The sequence below is a fragment of the Macrotis lagotis genome, chromosome 8 (genome assembly GCF_037893015.1).
Source record: "Macrotis lagotis isolate mMagLag1 chromosome 8, bilby.v1.9.chrom.fasta, whole genome shotgun sequence".
Classification (NCBI taxonomy): Eukaryota; Metazoa; Chordata; class Mammalia; order Peramelemorphia; family Peramelidae; genus Macrotis; species Macrotis lagotis.
The window spans coordinates 28,515,809-28,530,120 of NC_133665.1; the positions used below are offsets into that span (position 1 = coordinate 28,515,809).

The 14,312-nt window shown below is 34.6% G+C and overlaps 1 protein-coding gene across 7 annotated transcripts in view; it reads left to right on the forward strand.

Moving 5' to 3' along the window:
- Window positions 1-14,312, forward strand: part of AGTPBP1 (ATP/GTP binding carboxypeptidase 1) — a 235,238-nt gene that overhangs the window by 160,557 nt on the left and 60,369 nt on the right. For all 7 annotated transcript variants that reach the window (XM_074196612.1, XM_074196615.1, XM_074196616.1 and 4 more), the window contains one exon: window positions 8,833-8,993. In XM_074196612.1, the coding sequence (XP_074052713.1) occupies window positions 8,833-8,993 (161 nt within the window). The remainder of the gene's footprint in view (window positions 1-8,832; window positions 8,994-14,312) is intronic.

The window sequence follows — 14,312 nt, forward strand, 5'->3', positions numbered from 1 at the left end:
AGTCCATCATCCCCTTATTCTTTCCCTCTACCTTTCACCTTAGTCTACCTAAGAATTTCTCCCTTACCTTCTCCTTTTCTCTTGATTGTTAATCTTCACCCTTCTAAAAGTTCCTCTCTTATCTTAGCCCCCTAACCCATTTCCATTATGAAATTTGTCTTTTTCCATAGAAGAAATTTGGAGAACCTAGAGCTATCACCCTCAGTTGCTTCTTCTGTATCATTCCATTCATGCCTCAATTGTATGACATAATTACTCTCATCTTATCTCTCCCTATTCAATTTTATTTTTTAGAATCACCCCATCATACACAACTTAGCCTAAACTTTTCTTTCAGAATACCCAAATAATGATGACTGATATCAGAATATTGATAACATTTTCACATATAAGAAGTAAACAGCTTGACTTTATTGAGTCCCTTATACTTGGTCTTTAAGATTACCTTAAATTTCTTCCAGACATTATATGTCAAATTTTCCACTAAGCTCAGTTTATTTTGTCACAAATACCTGAAATTTTTTCAATTCATTAAGTGAACTTTTTTTAAATTCAGAATTGCAGTTAACTGTCCTGGCTAAGTTACCCTTGGTCCTAACCCCAGTTCCTTTGCTCTACAAAATATAGTGTTCTAAGACTTATGGTTCTTTCAATGTAGAAGCTTCTAGATCTTATTTGTAGCTCCATGATATTTAAATTTTTTTTTTCTTGTTGTTTGCAATATTTTGTCCTTAACCTGGGAGCTTTGAAGCTTTACTAAAATATTTCTAAAAGTTTTCCTCTTGGGATCTCTTTCTGGCAGTGATTGGAAGATTTTTTTTTCTTTTTCTATTTTGCCTTATTCTAGAACTTCAAGGCAGTGTTCCTTAATAGATTCTCTTTTTCATCATTTTTTCCAGATAGTTCAATAATTCTTATAGTCTCTCCTCAAACAACTCTGTTGATTAGTTTTTTTTGAAGAGATGTTTCATATTCTCTTTTATTTTTTCATTCCTTTGATTTTGTTTTATTGTTTCTTGATGTTGTATAACTTCCTTAGCTTCCCCTTGTCCAATTCTGGCTTTCAAAGAATTATTTTCTTCCTTAAGTTTTTGATTTTCTTTTTTCTAGTTAATTTTCTTATCATAATTTTCATGGATCATTCTCATTTTTTCCCTAATTTTTCATTAGCTGTCTGATTTTTAGTTTTTTAAGTTCTTCCAAGAACTCTTTTTTGGGCTTGTGATCATTTCATATTTTCATTGAAAAAGTAATGCCTTTTTAAACTCTACTGTCTTCTAACTATGAACCTAGATCTTCTCTGTCCCCATAGTAGCTACCTGTAGCTGGGTTCTTCCTTCTTTACTTATTTGTTTAATTTTTTTGTTTTATTTTATTTTTAGCTTCTAATTGTAGTCCAGAGGTGTAAAGAATTATGCTTTAAGGCTTCAAATCCTGTTATTTTCTGAGGCCCAACCTTGGACACTCTTCTCCATCTAAGCCAAGGCCAGAGCCTCAACCATGCTGTCTAGTAAACCTTCTTGCTCCCTGTATTTCCTTCTGTAGCTGCAAATTTCAGTTATCTTCTCTGGTCTGGAACAGAAATCAGGTACTCTGTTCTCTTGCAAGTGCCCAGCCTCTCTGCTGTTACACTCACCGGGCTTCTTCTTTCCTATAGCTATAGCCCAGAACCCTGCCTGCTCAGCACAGCTATGTTTAGCATCCCTAGACAGTAGAAAGGTCTTCAGTCTTCTCTTCCTCAGCCCTCAGACCTTTACACTGTCCATCAGGTGAAAGTTCCTCAGACTGAGGTTGCCTCCCAACCCAGTTGCCCCAAGGGTTTGTTGTTGTTGATTCCTAAAGAGCTGACCTGGAGGTGTTGTACTTGTCTCAAACCTATATCCCTGGAGGTAGGATCTTTCCTGGAGTCTTCTCAAGTTGTCTTTGGAGGACAATAGATTTATCTTGACTTTTATCAATTTCTGCTGTACTATATTTTCTTTAAGCCATGTTCTGTCTTTTTCCATAGAAGAAATTTGGAGAACCTCAAATTTTCTGACCTATTTCATTATCTTCCAAGTATCTTCTCCTCAACTCAAAGTGTCAGAAATAAATTGCCTCAATTGAGAAAAATCTGGGTTTTTTTTTCAGAATTTCAATAGATCTTCTGCCAGCAGTTCAAATTACCTCCATTCTTTTCCATCCTCTACAGTTCAGTTCATGTGTTTTCATAAATTCTCCATAGAAGTTCTACCTAAGTGCTGGGTGTTTTCTTCTAGGAATCTTAAAATATTATGGATACTGTTATAACATGTAGAACATTCATCACTTGCTTTCATTACATGATGTGAAGAACCAACTCTTTTTTTTCCAGTTATGCATCTCTATGATGCACTTTTTATTTACAGTTTATTTTTGGTAATATCTTATAGCCAATCAAAAATGTAACTAAGATCTTAAATTGAAAGTGAAGATGGAGTTAGAAAAACTATCCATATAAGATCTGATAGGCCTTATGCTATATAGAGTAACAGATAAATATTGAGTGAAAAATAGAGAAAGAAAAGACTAATAATTCTTGAGAGACTATATCTGAGAACTAGTAATAAAAGCATGACCTTAAATATCTACTAACAAATGGATGAAATATGGGTAATAATATAAGAAGGAAAATTTCAGTTATCAAAGACTTGGACAGGATTTGTGATTAAATTTGATGCTAGAAAGGGATATCTTAATTCAAAAGAGACAGGATATATAAAAGGGGAATATATAAAAGGGGAATAGAATTGGATATTAAAAATACATATTCATTGGAGGTAATCCAAGAACCTTGGTTCTCCACATGGTAGAGGACATTTGAGTGAAGATTAATGAACCAAGAAAAACAAGAAAAAATATATTGTTATAGGGGTGTAATATCATAGCAAAGCAGTACTAAAGAGATGGGGAAATATATATATCTGCTGGTTCTCTCTGAAAAGACAGAATTTGTGACCTGTCTTAATATATGTCCTTGTCTCCCTTATCCTCACAAAAGTCTTAACTAGAGCTGTCCATTCATGTTTCTTGTCATTCTATATCTTTACTCCTTCCTCTTTGTTACTAGACTCCTTGACAATGCCATTCAATTCCTTTCTTCTGATTGTTGTCTTAATTCTCTGAAGTCTTGACTTCTGACCCAACTGGGTCAGTTAATAATGATCTTTTAATTACTAAATCTAATGACATTTCTCAATCTTCATCCTTCTTAGCTAATCTACATTCTTGGGTACTATTGACCACCTTCACCTTAAAACATTCTTCTCTTTAGGTTTTTATTAGTTTGGTTTTCTTCTGGTTCTTTTCTTACTTGCAGCAAAAGACTCTTCGCCTAGGTTGTGCCTACTGCCTGTGGGTTTTGTCCAAGACTCTCTTCCAGACCCTTTTCTCTGCTCCTAAAATATTTTTCTTTGTTTATCTCATAAGTTCTCATGGATTTAATTATCATCTCTCTAGAGATGATTCTCACATCTATTTATTCAACCTTAAAAGCTCTCTTAACCTTCTGTTTCATCTCCCAACTACTTGTTGGATATCTCAAACTGGATGTCACATAGATATCATAAACTCAGTTTGTTAAAAACTCATTATTTGTACCATGTGATCTCTACTTTTACAAACTTCCCTAATACTGTCATGAGTACCATAATTTTCCAGACTCTCAGACTGAAAATTAGGTGTCATTTTCAGTTCTTCATTTTCTTTCATTCCTCAAATCCAATTTGTTTTCATTTTTTGTCAATGCTGCCTTTGTAACATCTCTTGAATATTCCATAATCATTTGCCAAAGTGATCTTTCTAATTGACCCTATCAGTTCCTTACTCAATAAATAAACTCAATTAGTTTACCAGATGGGGGATTACATATAAAATTAACCATTTGGCATTGAAAGCCCTTCTCATTATTTCTCCTTGCTATGTTTCCAGCCTTCTTCCACCTCCCTCTACAGTAATGAACTGCCTTGATTTTCTTCACACATGACCCTCCAGCTCCCAACTGTATATTTTCAGTGGCTATCCCCCAATGGCTGGAATTCTTTTTCACTTTTTCTCTGCCTCCTGGGTTTCCTGGCTTCTTTTAAGATTCAGCTTAAATCTTATTTTATGCAAGAAACCTTTCCCAGGATCCCTTTTGACTCTGACTCTGTATCTTCCCTCTTAGTTTTTCTACATATTACATTGTCTATATTTTGCATTTTCATATCCCCCCCCCCCCATTAGACTGTTAGCTCCTTGAGAGCAGGGACTCTTTGCCTCTCTCTGTATCTCTTGTACTTCATATAGTGCCTCTCACATAACAAGTGCTTAATGCTTATTGACTTGTCTTGAATTGATAAATACAGTATATTTTGAGGAGAGAGAGAAAATAATTTACTTCAGAGCTTTGCTTTAATATTACCTTCTACAAATTAGTACTGCTTGCATCTCAACCATTTCTGCCATGATCTTCTCAGTTGTGTAACATGTCTTCTAGGCTTCTTTCCCACACTTTATACACTTAGAGATTGGCTGCCTTTACAGAAGTGATCATTCCAAGTTGTGGGTCCAGTCCTAGCTGTGTGGCCTTGGGCAAGCCACTTAACCCCATTTGCCTTGCAAACCCCCCCCCCCCAAAAAAAAAGAACTGAGTTCCTCTTCAGCTAGTTTTCTTTTTAGCTTCCAGAGATTACTGTGTTGACATTAGAATGCTTCCTATCTCAAATGACTCCAAACTGTTCAGTTTACTTTTTTAAGTTAAATTTTATTGTTTCCAAATGAAGATCTACCTGATTAGCATCTTTATTTTTTAACTAGTACCAAATTGCTTTGCAAATTATGTCTTTGTAGTATAATTTGAGCTGATATTGCTGTGTTCCTTTCCTTCCATTTTTTTGTCATTGATTTCTTGATATTTTTGACCCTTTGTTTTTCCAGATGTATATTGTTATAAATTGTTTTCCTAGTTCTCTAAAGTAGTCCTTTGGTAGTTTAATTGCTATATGGCACTAAGTAAGTAAATTAATTAGGTAGGATTGTCATTTTTATTATTTTGGCTTGGCCTATCCATGAGCACTTAGTAATTCTGCAGTTCTTTAAAACAGTCTTTAATGCTGTAAAGAATGTTTGTAATTGTGTTTATTTAGTTTCTGCATGTATCTTATCAGGTAGTTCTCTCAAGGTATTTTATACTCTTCATAGTTATTTCAAATGTAATTTCTTACTGTTTGTTGATAATATACAGAAATATGTATGATTTGTGTGTTTTTATTTTATATTCAACAACTTTGATAAAGTTAATTATTTCAGTCAGTTTTTAATTGACTCAGAGAATCATCTCTAATAAGCTATCATATTTTCTTTAAAAAGTGAGTTATGTTTCCTCATTACCCATGCTTATTCCCTCATTTCTTTTTTTTTTTTGTTGTATTGCTATAACTAGCATTTCTAGCACTATATTCAGTAGTAATAGTTATAAAGGACATCTTTGCTTTACCCCTGATCTTACAGAAATAGTCTCTAGCTTATCCTCATTACAAATAATGCTGACTTTTGGTTTTAGTTAGATACTACTTATATTAAGAAACGCTCTATTCTATTCATTCTGTTGCTTTTAAGATGAATGGGTATGGTATCTTGTCAAAAGCTTTTTTTGTATTTATTGATATATTAATATGATTTTTAAAAATTGATATGGTCAATTATGTTTATTCTTTTCATAATATTGAATCAATCTTGCATTCCTGATAAGTCTAGGTTGGTCATACTGTATAGTCTTTATGATATGTTGTAATAGTCTATATGCTGATATTTTATTTAAAATTTTTGAAACTCTAATGAATGCTGATGTAAGAATAAGGTTAGAGTTGACACACAGCTACTGTTTTTTTTTGTTTTTTGTTTTTTTAGTTTTTGCAAGGCAATGGGGTTAAGTGGCTTGCCCAAGGCCACACGGCTAGGTAATTAGTAAGTGTCTGAGACCGGATTTGAACCCAAGTACTCCTGAATCCAAAGCCGGTGTTCTATCCACTGCGCCACCTAGCCGCCCACAGCTACTGTTTGCTTCTGAATTTGTTCCATTCTTAATATATGGGACAATATGTAGTTCCTTACCCTGGCATTCCATGCTTGATTGCAAACTCCCTCTTTAGTCCCATTTTGAATCTGTGATATAGATCTAGGCATAGTGAGCGATAGAGCCGTCCAGATAGCCCCTGTTATTACATTCTGCACAATTCATTCTGTGTGTTTGGGACCTCTTCCTTCCCTATACATAGTCTTGGGCCTTTTTAGTTCCTCTTCTGAAATGCTCTGTGTGATATTCCTTCTTCAGACCCTACCCACTTTTCTCTCTCCCTAAGCTGACGTGGGCTGGAAATATGACTTACTGTGATTTTTTTTCTTGATTTTCAATTAGTACTCAATCTGGCTACATATTCTAGAGTTTTTGTAGAGGAGTTGTATGAGGGAGTGCAACTCTACTTTTTCCTTCTATTCCAGGGCAGCTAGGTGGCAAAGTGAATATAGTACTGGCCTTGGAGTCAGGATGACGGGAGTTTGAATTTAGCTTCAGACATTTACTACCTGTGTTGTGACCTTGGGCAAATCACTTAACCCTGATTGCCTCCCATTTACAACTATCCTGATTCATATCTGATCACTGGACCCAGATGGTTCTGGTGGAGAAAGTGAGGCAGGTGACTTAGCACACCATGCCCTCACTCAAATCCAATTCATGTGCTTCTTATTGGCATCACCTCTGTGAAGTTGTGGTTCTCTTTAAGAATGAAAGACAAACATTATTATTCCTCCTCTTCCACTGTATTGACTCTTTTCTGGCTGACTTTTTTAAAATTTATTTTTATTAAAGATATTATTTGAGTTTTACAATTTTCCCCCCAATCTTGCTTCCCCCCACCATGGAAAGCACTCTGTCAGTCTTTACTTTGTTTCCATGTTGTACCTTGATCCAAATTGGGTGTGATGAGAGCGAAATCATATCCTTAAAGAAGAGACAAGAAGTCTAAGAGGTAACAAGATCAGACAATAAGATATGTTTTTTTCTAAATTAAAGGGAATAGTCCTTGCACTTTGTTAAAACTCCACAGCTCCTTAACTGGATACAGATGGCACTCTCCTTTGCAGACAGCCCAAAATTGTTCCCGATTGTTGCAGTGATGGAATGAGCAAGTCCTTCAGGGTTGAACATCACTCCCATGTTGCTGTTAGGGTGTACAGTGTTTTTCTGGTTCTGCTCATCTCACTCAGCATCAGCTCATGCAAATCCCTCCAGGCTTCCCGGAATTCCTGTCCTTCCTGGTTTCTAATAGAACAATAGCGTTCCATGACATACATATACCACAGTTTGCTAAGCCATTCCCCAATTGAAGGACATTTACTGGATTTCCAATTCTTTGCCACTACAAACAGGGCTGCTATAAATATTTTTGTACAAGTAATGTTTTTACCCTTTTTCATCATCTCTTCAGGATATAAACCCAGTAGTGGTATTGCTGGGTCAAAGGGTATGCACATTTTTGTTGCCCTTTGGGCATAGTTCCAAATAGCTCTCCAGAAGGGTTGGATGAGTTCAAAGCTCCACCAACAGTGTAATAGTGTTCCAGATTTCCCACAAGCCTTCCAACAATGATCATTATCCTTCCTGGTCATATTGGCCAATCTGAGAGGTGTGAGGTGGTACCTCAGAGAAGCTTTAATTTGCATTTCTCTAATAATTAATGATTTAGAGCATTTTTTCATATGGCTATGGATTGCTTTGATCTCATCTGTAAATTGCCTTTGCATATCCTTTGACCATTTGTCAATTGGGGAATGGCTTTTTGTTTTAAAAATACGACTCAGTTCTCTGTATATTTTAGAAATGAGTCCTTTGTCAAAATCATTAGTTGTAAAGACTGTTTCCCAATTTACTATATTTCTTTTGATCTTGGTTACATTGGTTTTATCTGTGCAAAAGCTTTTTAATTTAATGTAATCGAAATCATCTAATTGGTTTTTTGGTGATGTTCTCCAACTCTTCCTTAGTCATAAACTGCTCCCCTTTCCATAGATCAGACAGGTAAACTAGTCCTTGATCTTCTAATTTGCTTATAGTATTGTTTTTTTATGTCTATGTCCTGTAACCATTTGGATCTTATCTTGGTAAAGGGTGTTAGGTGTTGGTCTAATCTAAGTTTCTTCCATACTAACTTTCAATTATCCCAGAAATTTTTATCAAAGAGATTTTTTATCCTAATGGCTGGACTCTTTGGGTTTATCATACAGCAGATTACTATAATCATCTCTTGCTTTTACACCTAGTCTATTCCACTGGTCCACCACTCTATTTCTTACTGGCTGATTTTTTTTTTAGAGGCTGCCAGGAAGCATGGCAGATAACTCTTCGTAATTCCATCAAGTCTGGTTAAGGAACTTCTTCACTCCCCCTAAGGAAGCAAGGAACACTTCTTTACATTTCTGTTGTACCTTCTTATTTCGTTAGAGCAAAGCACACAAGAAATTAACAGAGACACATGAGTAGACTTGTCTAAATTGACCATGATGATAAATGAATTCATGGTTGTCTGAGAACCCTTTGTTCTGTTGCTACTATCATATTTTCATTAGTTTTGATTAAAATAAATTTATAAAAGCTTATTCATTAATGAACATTTTAGTGCATACCTTAAGTACAATTCAAACTCTAACTTAGTTATATATTAAAAACTGATTGTGCAGTGCTTTTTATTTTCTGTATTAAGCCAAAATGAGTTATGACCAAAGGATAGCAATATTATACCTTAATTGGATATGTATTTTTATTTCATTTATTAGGGTTTACAGATTGGGACACGAGAATTGGAAGAGATGGGAGCAAAGTTTTGTGTTGGTTTATTCCGTTTGAAAAGGCTAACATCACCATTAGAATACAATCTGCCTAGCAGCCTTCTTGAATTTGAAAATGACTTGATTGAATCTAGCTGCAAAGTAACAAGGTAGTGTAATCTTTTTATTTATTTTTTTCTAAAGATTTCAACTGATAATGTTTCAGTAGGGCTAAAGAGATTTTTTGAAAACCATGAGCATTTTTCAGGACTCTTTAAAATTAGGGGTGTGTTTCCGAGCTTGTTTAGAAAGCTTTCTTGATTATTAGATTCTGTACTAAGGATTTCATTTTAATGGAGCGTTGCTTTATATTTTTGAATATTTTATTTTCAGGAGGGAAAACTAGTAATTTAGTCATGCATAATAATTCAGATAAAATATAAACAACACATGTTACTACAAGAATCTGCCATTTGAATTGCTTTTTAAACCAGGAAGTTTATTTTATAAAGTTTATTTTTATTTATAGTAGGGAACTAACCCATTATTTTTGGAATATTCAGATCTCCTAACTTAAATATAATAAACTTTGTTTGACAGCTGATATTTATATGATGTCTTTTAAAGTCTGCAGAATGTTTTATATACATTATATCTGTGCAGAGAATTGTACTAGCTGCTAGTGGAGATACGAAGTTTAGATCCGATAGAACTACTCTCCTTACAGGGCTTACATTTCCCCAGAGTTAAAAGGTTATAAATTACCAACATCAAAAGTTATAATGCATAATGTCATATAATCACTACATTAAAAAACAACCAACTGGGTGAAGTCTAAGGGGCATTACCAGTGGGGAGAATCAGGGAAAGTTTTATGGAGATGACAGCATTTGAGTTTTAGGAGCATTGGGCATTAGATGGCATTTTGATTTTAGAGGATGGTTAAAAGAATTAGATGAAAAGAGGTTATTTCAGTTATAGGGGAAAGTGTGAGTAAAAGTATGGAGGTGTGAGAACATAGTGTGTTTGAGGAAGCAGAAAGCTTGTCCAGGTTATTAACAAAAGTATAGTGTATGTGGAGGAGAGTAATATAAGAGAAGTCTGTAAAGACTGGATGATGCCAGGTGGTAGAGTATGTTGAATGCCAAGGAGAGGAATATAAATTTTACTCAGTAGCTAGTTGGGACCCCCCTGAAGAGTTATGAATATGAGCAAATCTATGGCTTGGGATGGGTTATATGTTTTCAAGTATTGATTGGAGGTTTGAGAAAGTAGAAGTAGGAAAACTTTTTAGGCTATTGCAATAATTCAAAGAGATGTCAAAAATTATCTTTATATGAAAGGTGAGGGACAGGGATAGTAATCCTAAAAATTTCTAAATATAGCTCCAGTCCTGTGAGCATAGTAGTGTAGAAAGGATGGCACCACAGGTAGAACAAAGGAACTATTCAATAGGAGGTAGTGATTAATGGTATCAAGATGAACAGAAGGGAAGTAGCATGAATACTGATAAAGGATCATTGAATTTAGCAATTAGGAAGTCTATATAAACTCTGGGAACAGTTTTAGCAGAGCAGTATAAGTGAAAGCTCATATACAGGAAATTTTAATGGATAGTAAAAAAGTGAAAACATTACATATAGATAAAATCTTCAAGCAATCTAGCAGTGAAGGAAAGAAAAGAAATAGAAGTTGAATAATTAGAAAGGCTCATAATGGCTTTTTTGTTTATTTTGCAAAGCAGTGGGGTTAAATGACTTGCCCAAAGTCACACAGTTTAGTAAGTATTTAGTGTGTTAGACTGGTACTCTTTACATTGCACAACCTACCTGCCCCCACATATGAGTTTTTAGATTTTCAGAGACCTGAGTATCTTTTTGCCAGATGAGAATACCCACACAAAGGTGAGGGTGAAATTGAATGAGAGGGATTGACAACTGATCCTGATAGAGATGAGAGACTAGGAGGAATGGTGGAATTAGACAAAAATAGTTTATGTCCTTGGGGAGTTTACCATGTACATGGCATCCTTCATCTGGAAAAACAGGCACACATACACAGATCCAGAGCAGAATAGTAATGAGGTTTAGGTTTTAGCTATGTCATAATGGTTAAAGGAAACAGGAATGTTTATTCTGGAAAAGTGGAATTTAATATATTTGGAAGAATATAATAATGGACTGCAAATATTTGAAGGGCTATCATATAAAGGAAGAATTTTGTTTTCTTCTTAGTCCTAAAGAACAGAACTAGGAGCAATGGGTTGTAATTGCAAATAAATAAGTTTTCTCTATGTAAAGAAAAATTTCCTAACAAGTTGAGCCATTTCAAAGAGAATTAGGCTACTTTGGTAAGTAGTGGGCTTTACCTTTTTGATGGCCATTCTCACCTCCAACTCCCCTTTTCTCTTTCCCCTTTCCCCCTTTCCCTTTCTATCTCTCTTTTCCTTTTCTTTACTTTCTTTTTCCTACCTAATCTTTCTGCTTTCCCCTTCTACCCTTTCATTTTCCCTCCTATTTCCTCTTCCTCCTTCTTTCCCTTTCTCCTCCCTTTTTTCCTTTTCCTTATTTTTTTCTCTTCCCTTTTCTCCTTCCCCTTTCCCTTTGTTCCTTTCCCTTTTTTCCTTTCCTTTCTCCCTTTTCTTTTTTCTTCTTCTCCCTTTCCCATTCCCCTTCTCCTTGTGAGGTTAAGTCCACTAGAGGGTGATGTGATGACAGCCTTGAAAGTATTTAGAATGAAACTGATTCTGATATGATGCATTTATATACACACACACATACATATACAAACACACACACACACATGCACACACACCATATTACAGACTTTTCTCATGATTATAAAACAGCTATCAAGATGTCCCAGAATTAATGCTTTTTCAAAGAATACTCTAGCTGCAAAATAGTGATAATAATGTTTTAAAAGTTGTCAAGTACAATGCTATTAAACAATTGATATACAGTATATATAGGTAATACAGAGTCAAAGATAGAAATGGTATGTATAATAGTGGGAAGTGATCTTCTTAAGTTCTACAATTATGACAAATAACAAGTCATGTAGGTAAAATATAATGTCATTCTGTATCCCATTTAAGACAAGATATGGAGAGGATTCATAAACTATATTTTTTATTTTTATTCATATTTTTGTTTATTGGAGATGGTGGACAATTGGGCTTAAGTGACTTGCCCAGATTCATATAGCTGAGGACAGATTTGAACTGAGGTCCTCATTACTCCAAGACAGATTTGAACTGAGGTCCTTATTACTTCAAGACTGGTTCTCCATCTACTGTACCACTTAGCTGTCCTAGAATATAGAAAATATTAATAGATAATTAAAGATTCAGGAAATGAACTTGATAAGAAACATTTTGAAATTTTATATACATATAAAATGATAAACCTCAAGAGAAAAGGAAAAGAGGAAATGGATTTAAGCAGTGAAGAGTAATTTTGAAATATAAATATATCTACCCTGATTGTCTTATCTCCTAAGGTGAATAGAGGGGATTTGTGGGAGATCCTTTCTCATTGATGCATATTTGCAGTACTACTATAGTGGCAGTATATTGTTGTGAAGTCAAGAAAGGTTGGGACATCTAATGCAGAAAGGTCCAGGTATTTCCTGCCCTCAGCTTCTATTGTATACATGATACAATAGTCTTTCAAAGCTATGAAGGAACGTTTTTCACTGTTGACTGTGGAGACTACTGGATGATTGATTCTTCATGTGAATCATAATAAGCTAAATTGGAATGGAAAATATAAGAGGGAGTAATAGATCATTTACATATGTAAATTATTTGCCTTTTATAATGAATGCAAATATGAACTAGATTGGGGGAATTAATTCAGTACTTTAGTAAGTTCACAGTCTCATTGATGTGTATATTTTTCTCTTTGATGCAAATCATGACTCATATCTATGTTTTTATCCTTTTCAGTTCTTATCCACATACTACCATGAATCCTTCATAGAGGATTTACTTCATGTACTGTTGACATTTTTGGGTATTTGGGCATACTTGGGCTGTCTATCTGTTACCACATTTATCTTGCTAGATAATTAGCCCATCTCCTTTTTTCAATTATAGATTTCTAAGGTGATAGTCTTTATCCTATGTTTTGTATGTGGGGCATCATTGATAGTGAACTATAGTCTACTTTAACCATGATATGTTATAACGACAAGTTTGATGCTTTGGAGTACAGCATTCTATAAAGCCTCATGAATCATTAGGAGATCTGGCATTTAAATATGCATGTGTGTGTTCGTGTGACGGGGCAGGGAAGGAGAATGAAAGGCAACCTGATCTTTATTCCCTGTTTAATTATGGTTCCATCTTTTTGTCCATCTGCAATATCTATTCAAGATTTTATAAATGTATATGTATGTCTGTATGTATGCATGTATACAAATAAATAGATAAGTAGGTAGATGTACTATTTCAGACAGAATATAGTTGGGGCAGTAAAACTTTTTACTCTTTTTTGTATTTGCTTGTTTTTGGATTGTTAAATTACTCTATTTTTGAGTAGCCATAGATCTTTTTAAGAGGCTACTGCAGTATTCTGGGACTTGATGCAAGGAACATAATGTTATCTGTAACCAGGAGCATCTAGAGGCTTACCCCATCTATATGAAATGAACTTTTCAGTCTTTTTGACAATGTCAGATGATTTTATTGAGTGCACATTTATCTCCTTATTTTTATGCTTTGAATGACATTAATAGTCAGAATTGTTGAACATAATTATTTCTGTGGTTGTAGCAATCACATATGATCTTAATGTCTTTTGTTTATCATGTTATTTTTTGAGGGGAGGTAATCAACAAGAAATAAATAAAAAATGAAAATTTACATTTCCTAAGTCACTAATTTCCCATCCTATAATTCACAGACCACTGGATCTGTGGATAAGGGGTCCACAAATCCATTTGAGGATCCATTAATAAGGAATCATGCTATTCTCCCCTTTCAAATATACATAGAGTCTGTTGTGATTAATAATAAAGTGCTCTGTACATGTTAACTATCATTAAGTTTTACAAAACATTTCTTATTTGTTGTCCCCTTTAATCTTAAATACTAAAGACACTTAAGGCAGTTAGTTGGTGTAGTGGCTGGAGTACTGGGTCTGGAGCCAGAAAGACTGAGTTACATTCCAGTCTAAGTCTTCATTTATAAAATGGGGAAAGCAACACTTATGCTACAGGATTGTTGGGAGGATCAAATTCAGTTACTTATATAAAGAGCTTTAAAGTTGTTATTAGTATCCCCATTTCACAGCTGAGAACATTGAGACTCAGAGAATTTAATGCAAAGTGTTCTTTGAGGAGAATAATGGAAAATAAGATTAAAAATAGATTGAAGTCTGATTAGAGCTCTTGAAAGCCAGGCATATTGGAGAGATATGGATTTTTTTTATGCAAGGCACAAGGCATGTAAAAATGGTAATCACCCAGATATTAGTGTGAGGAAT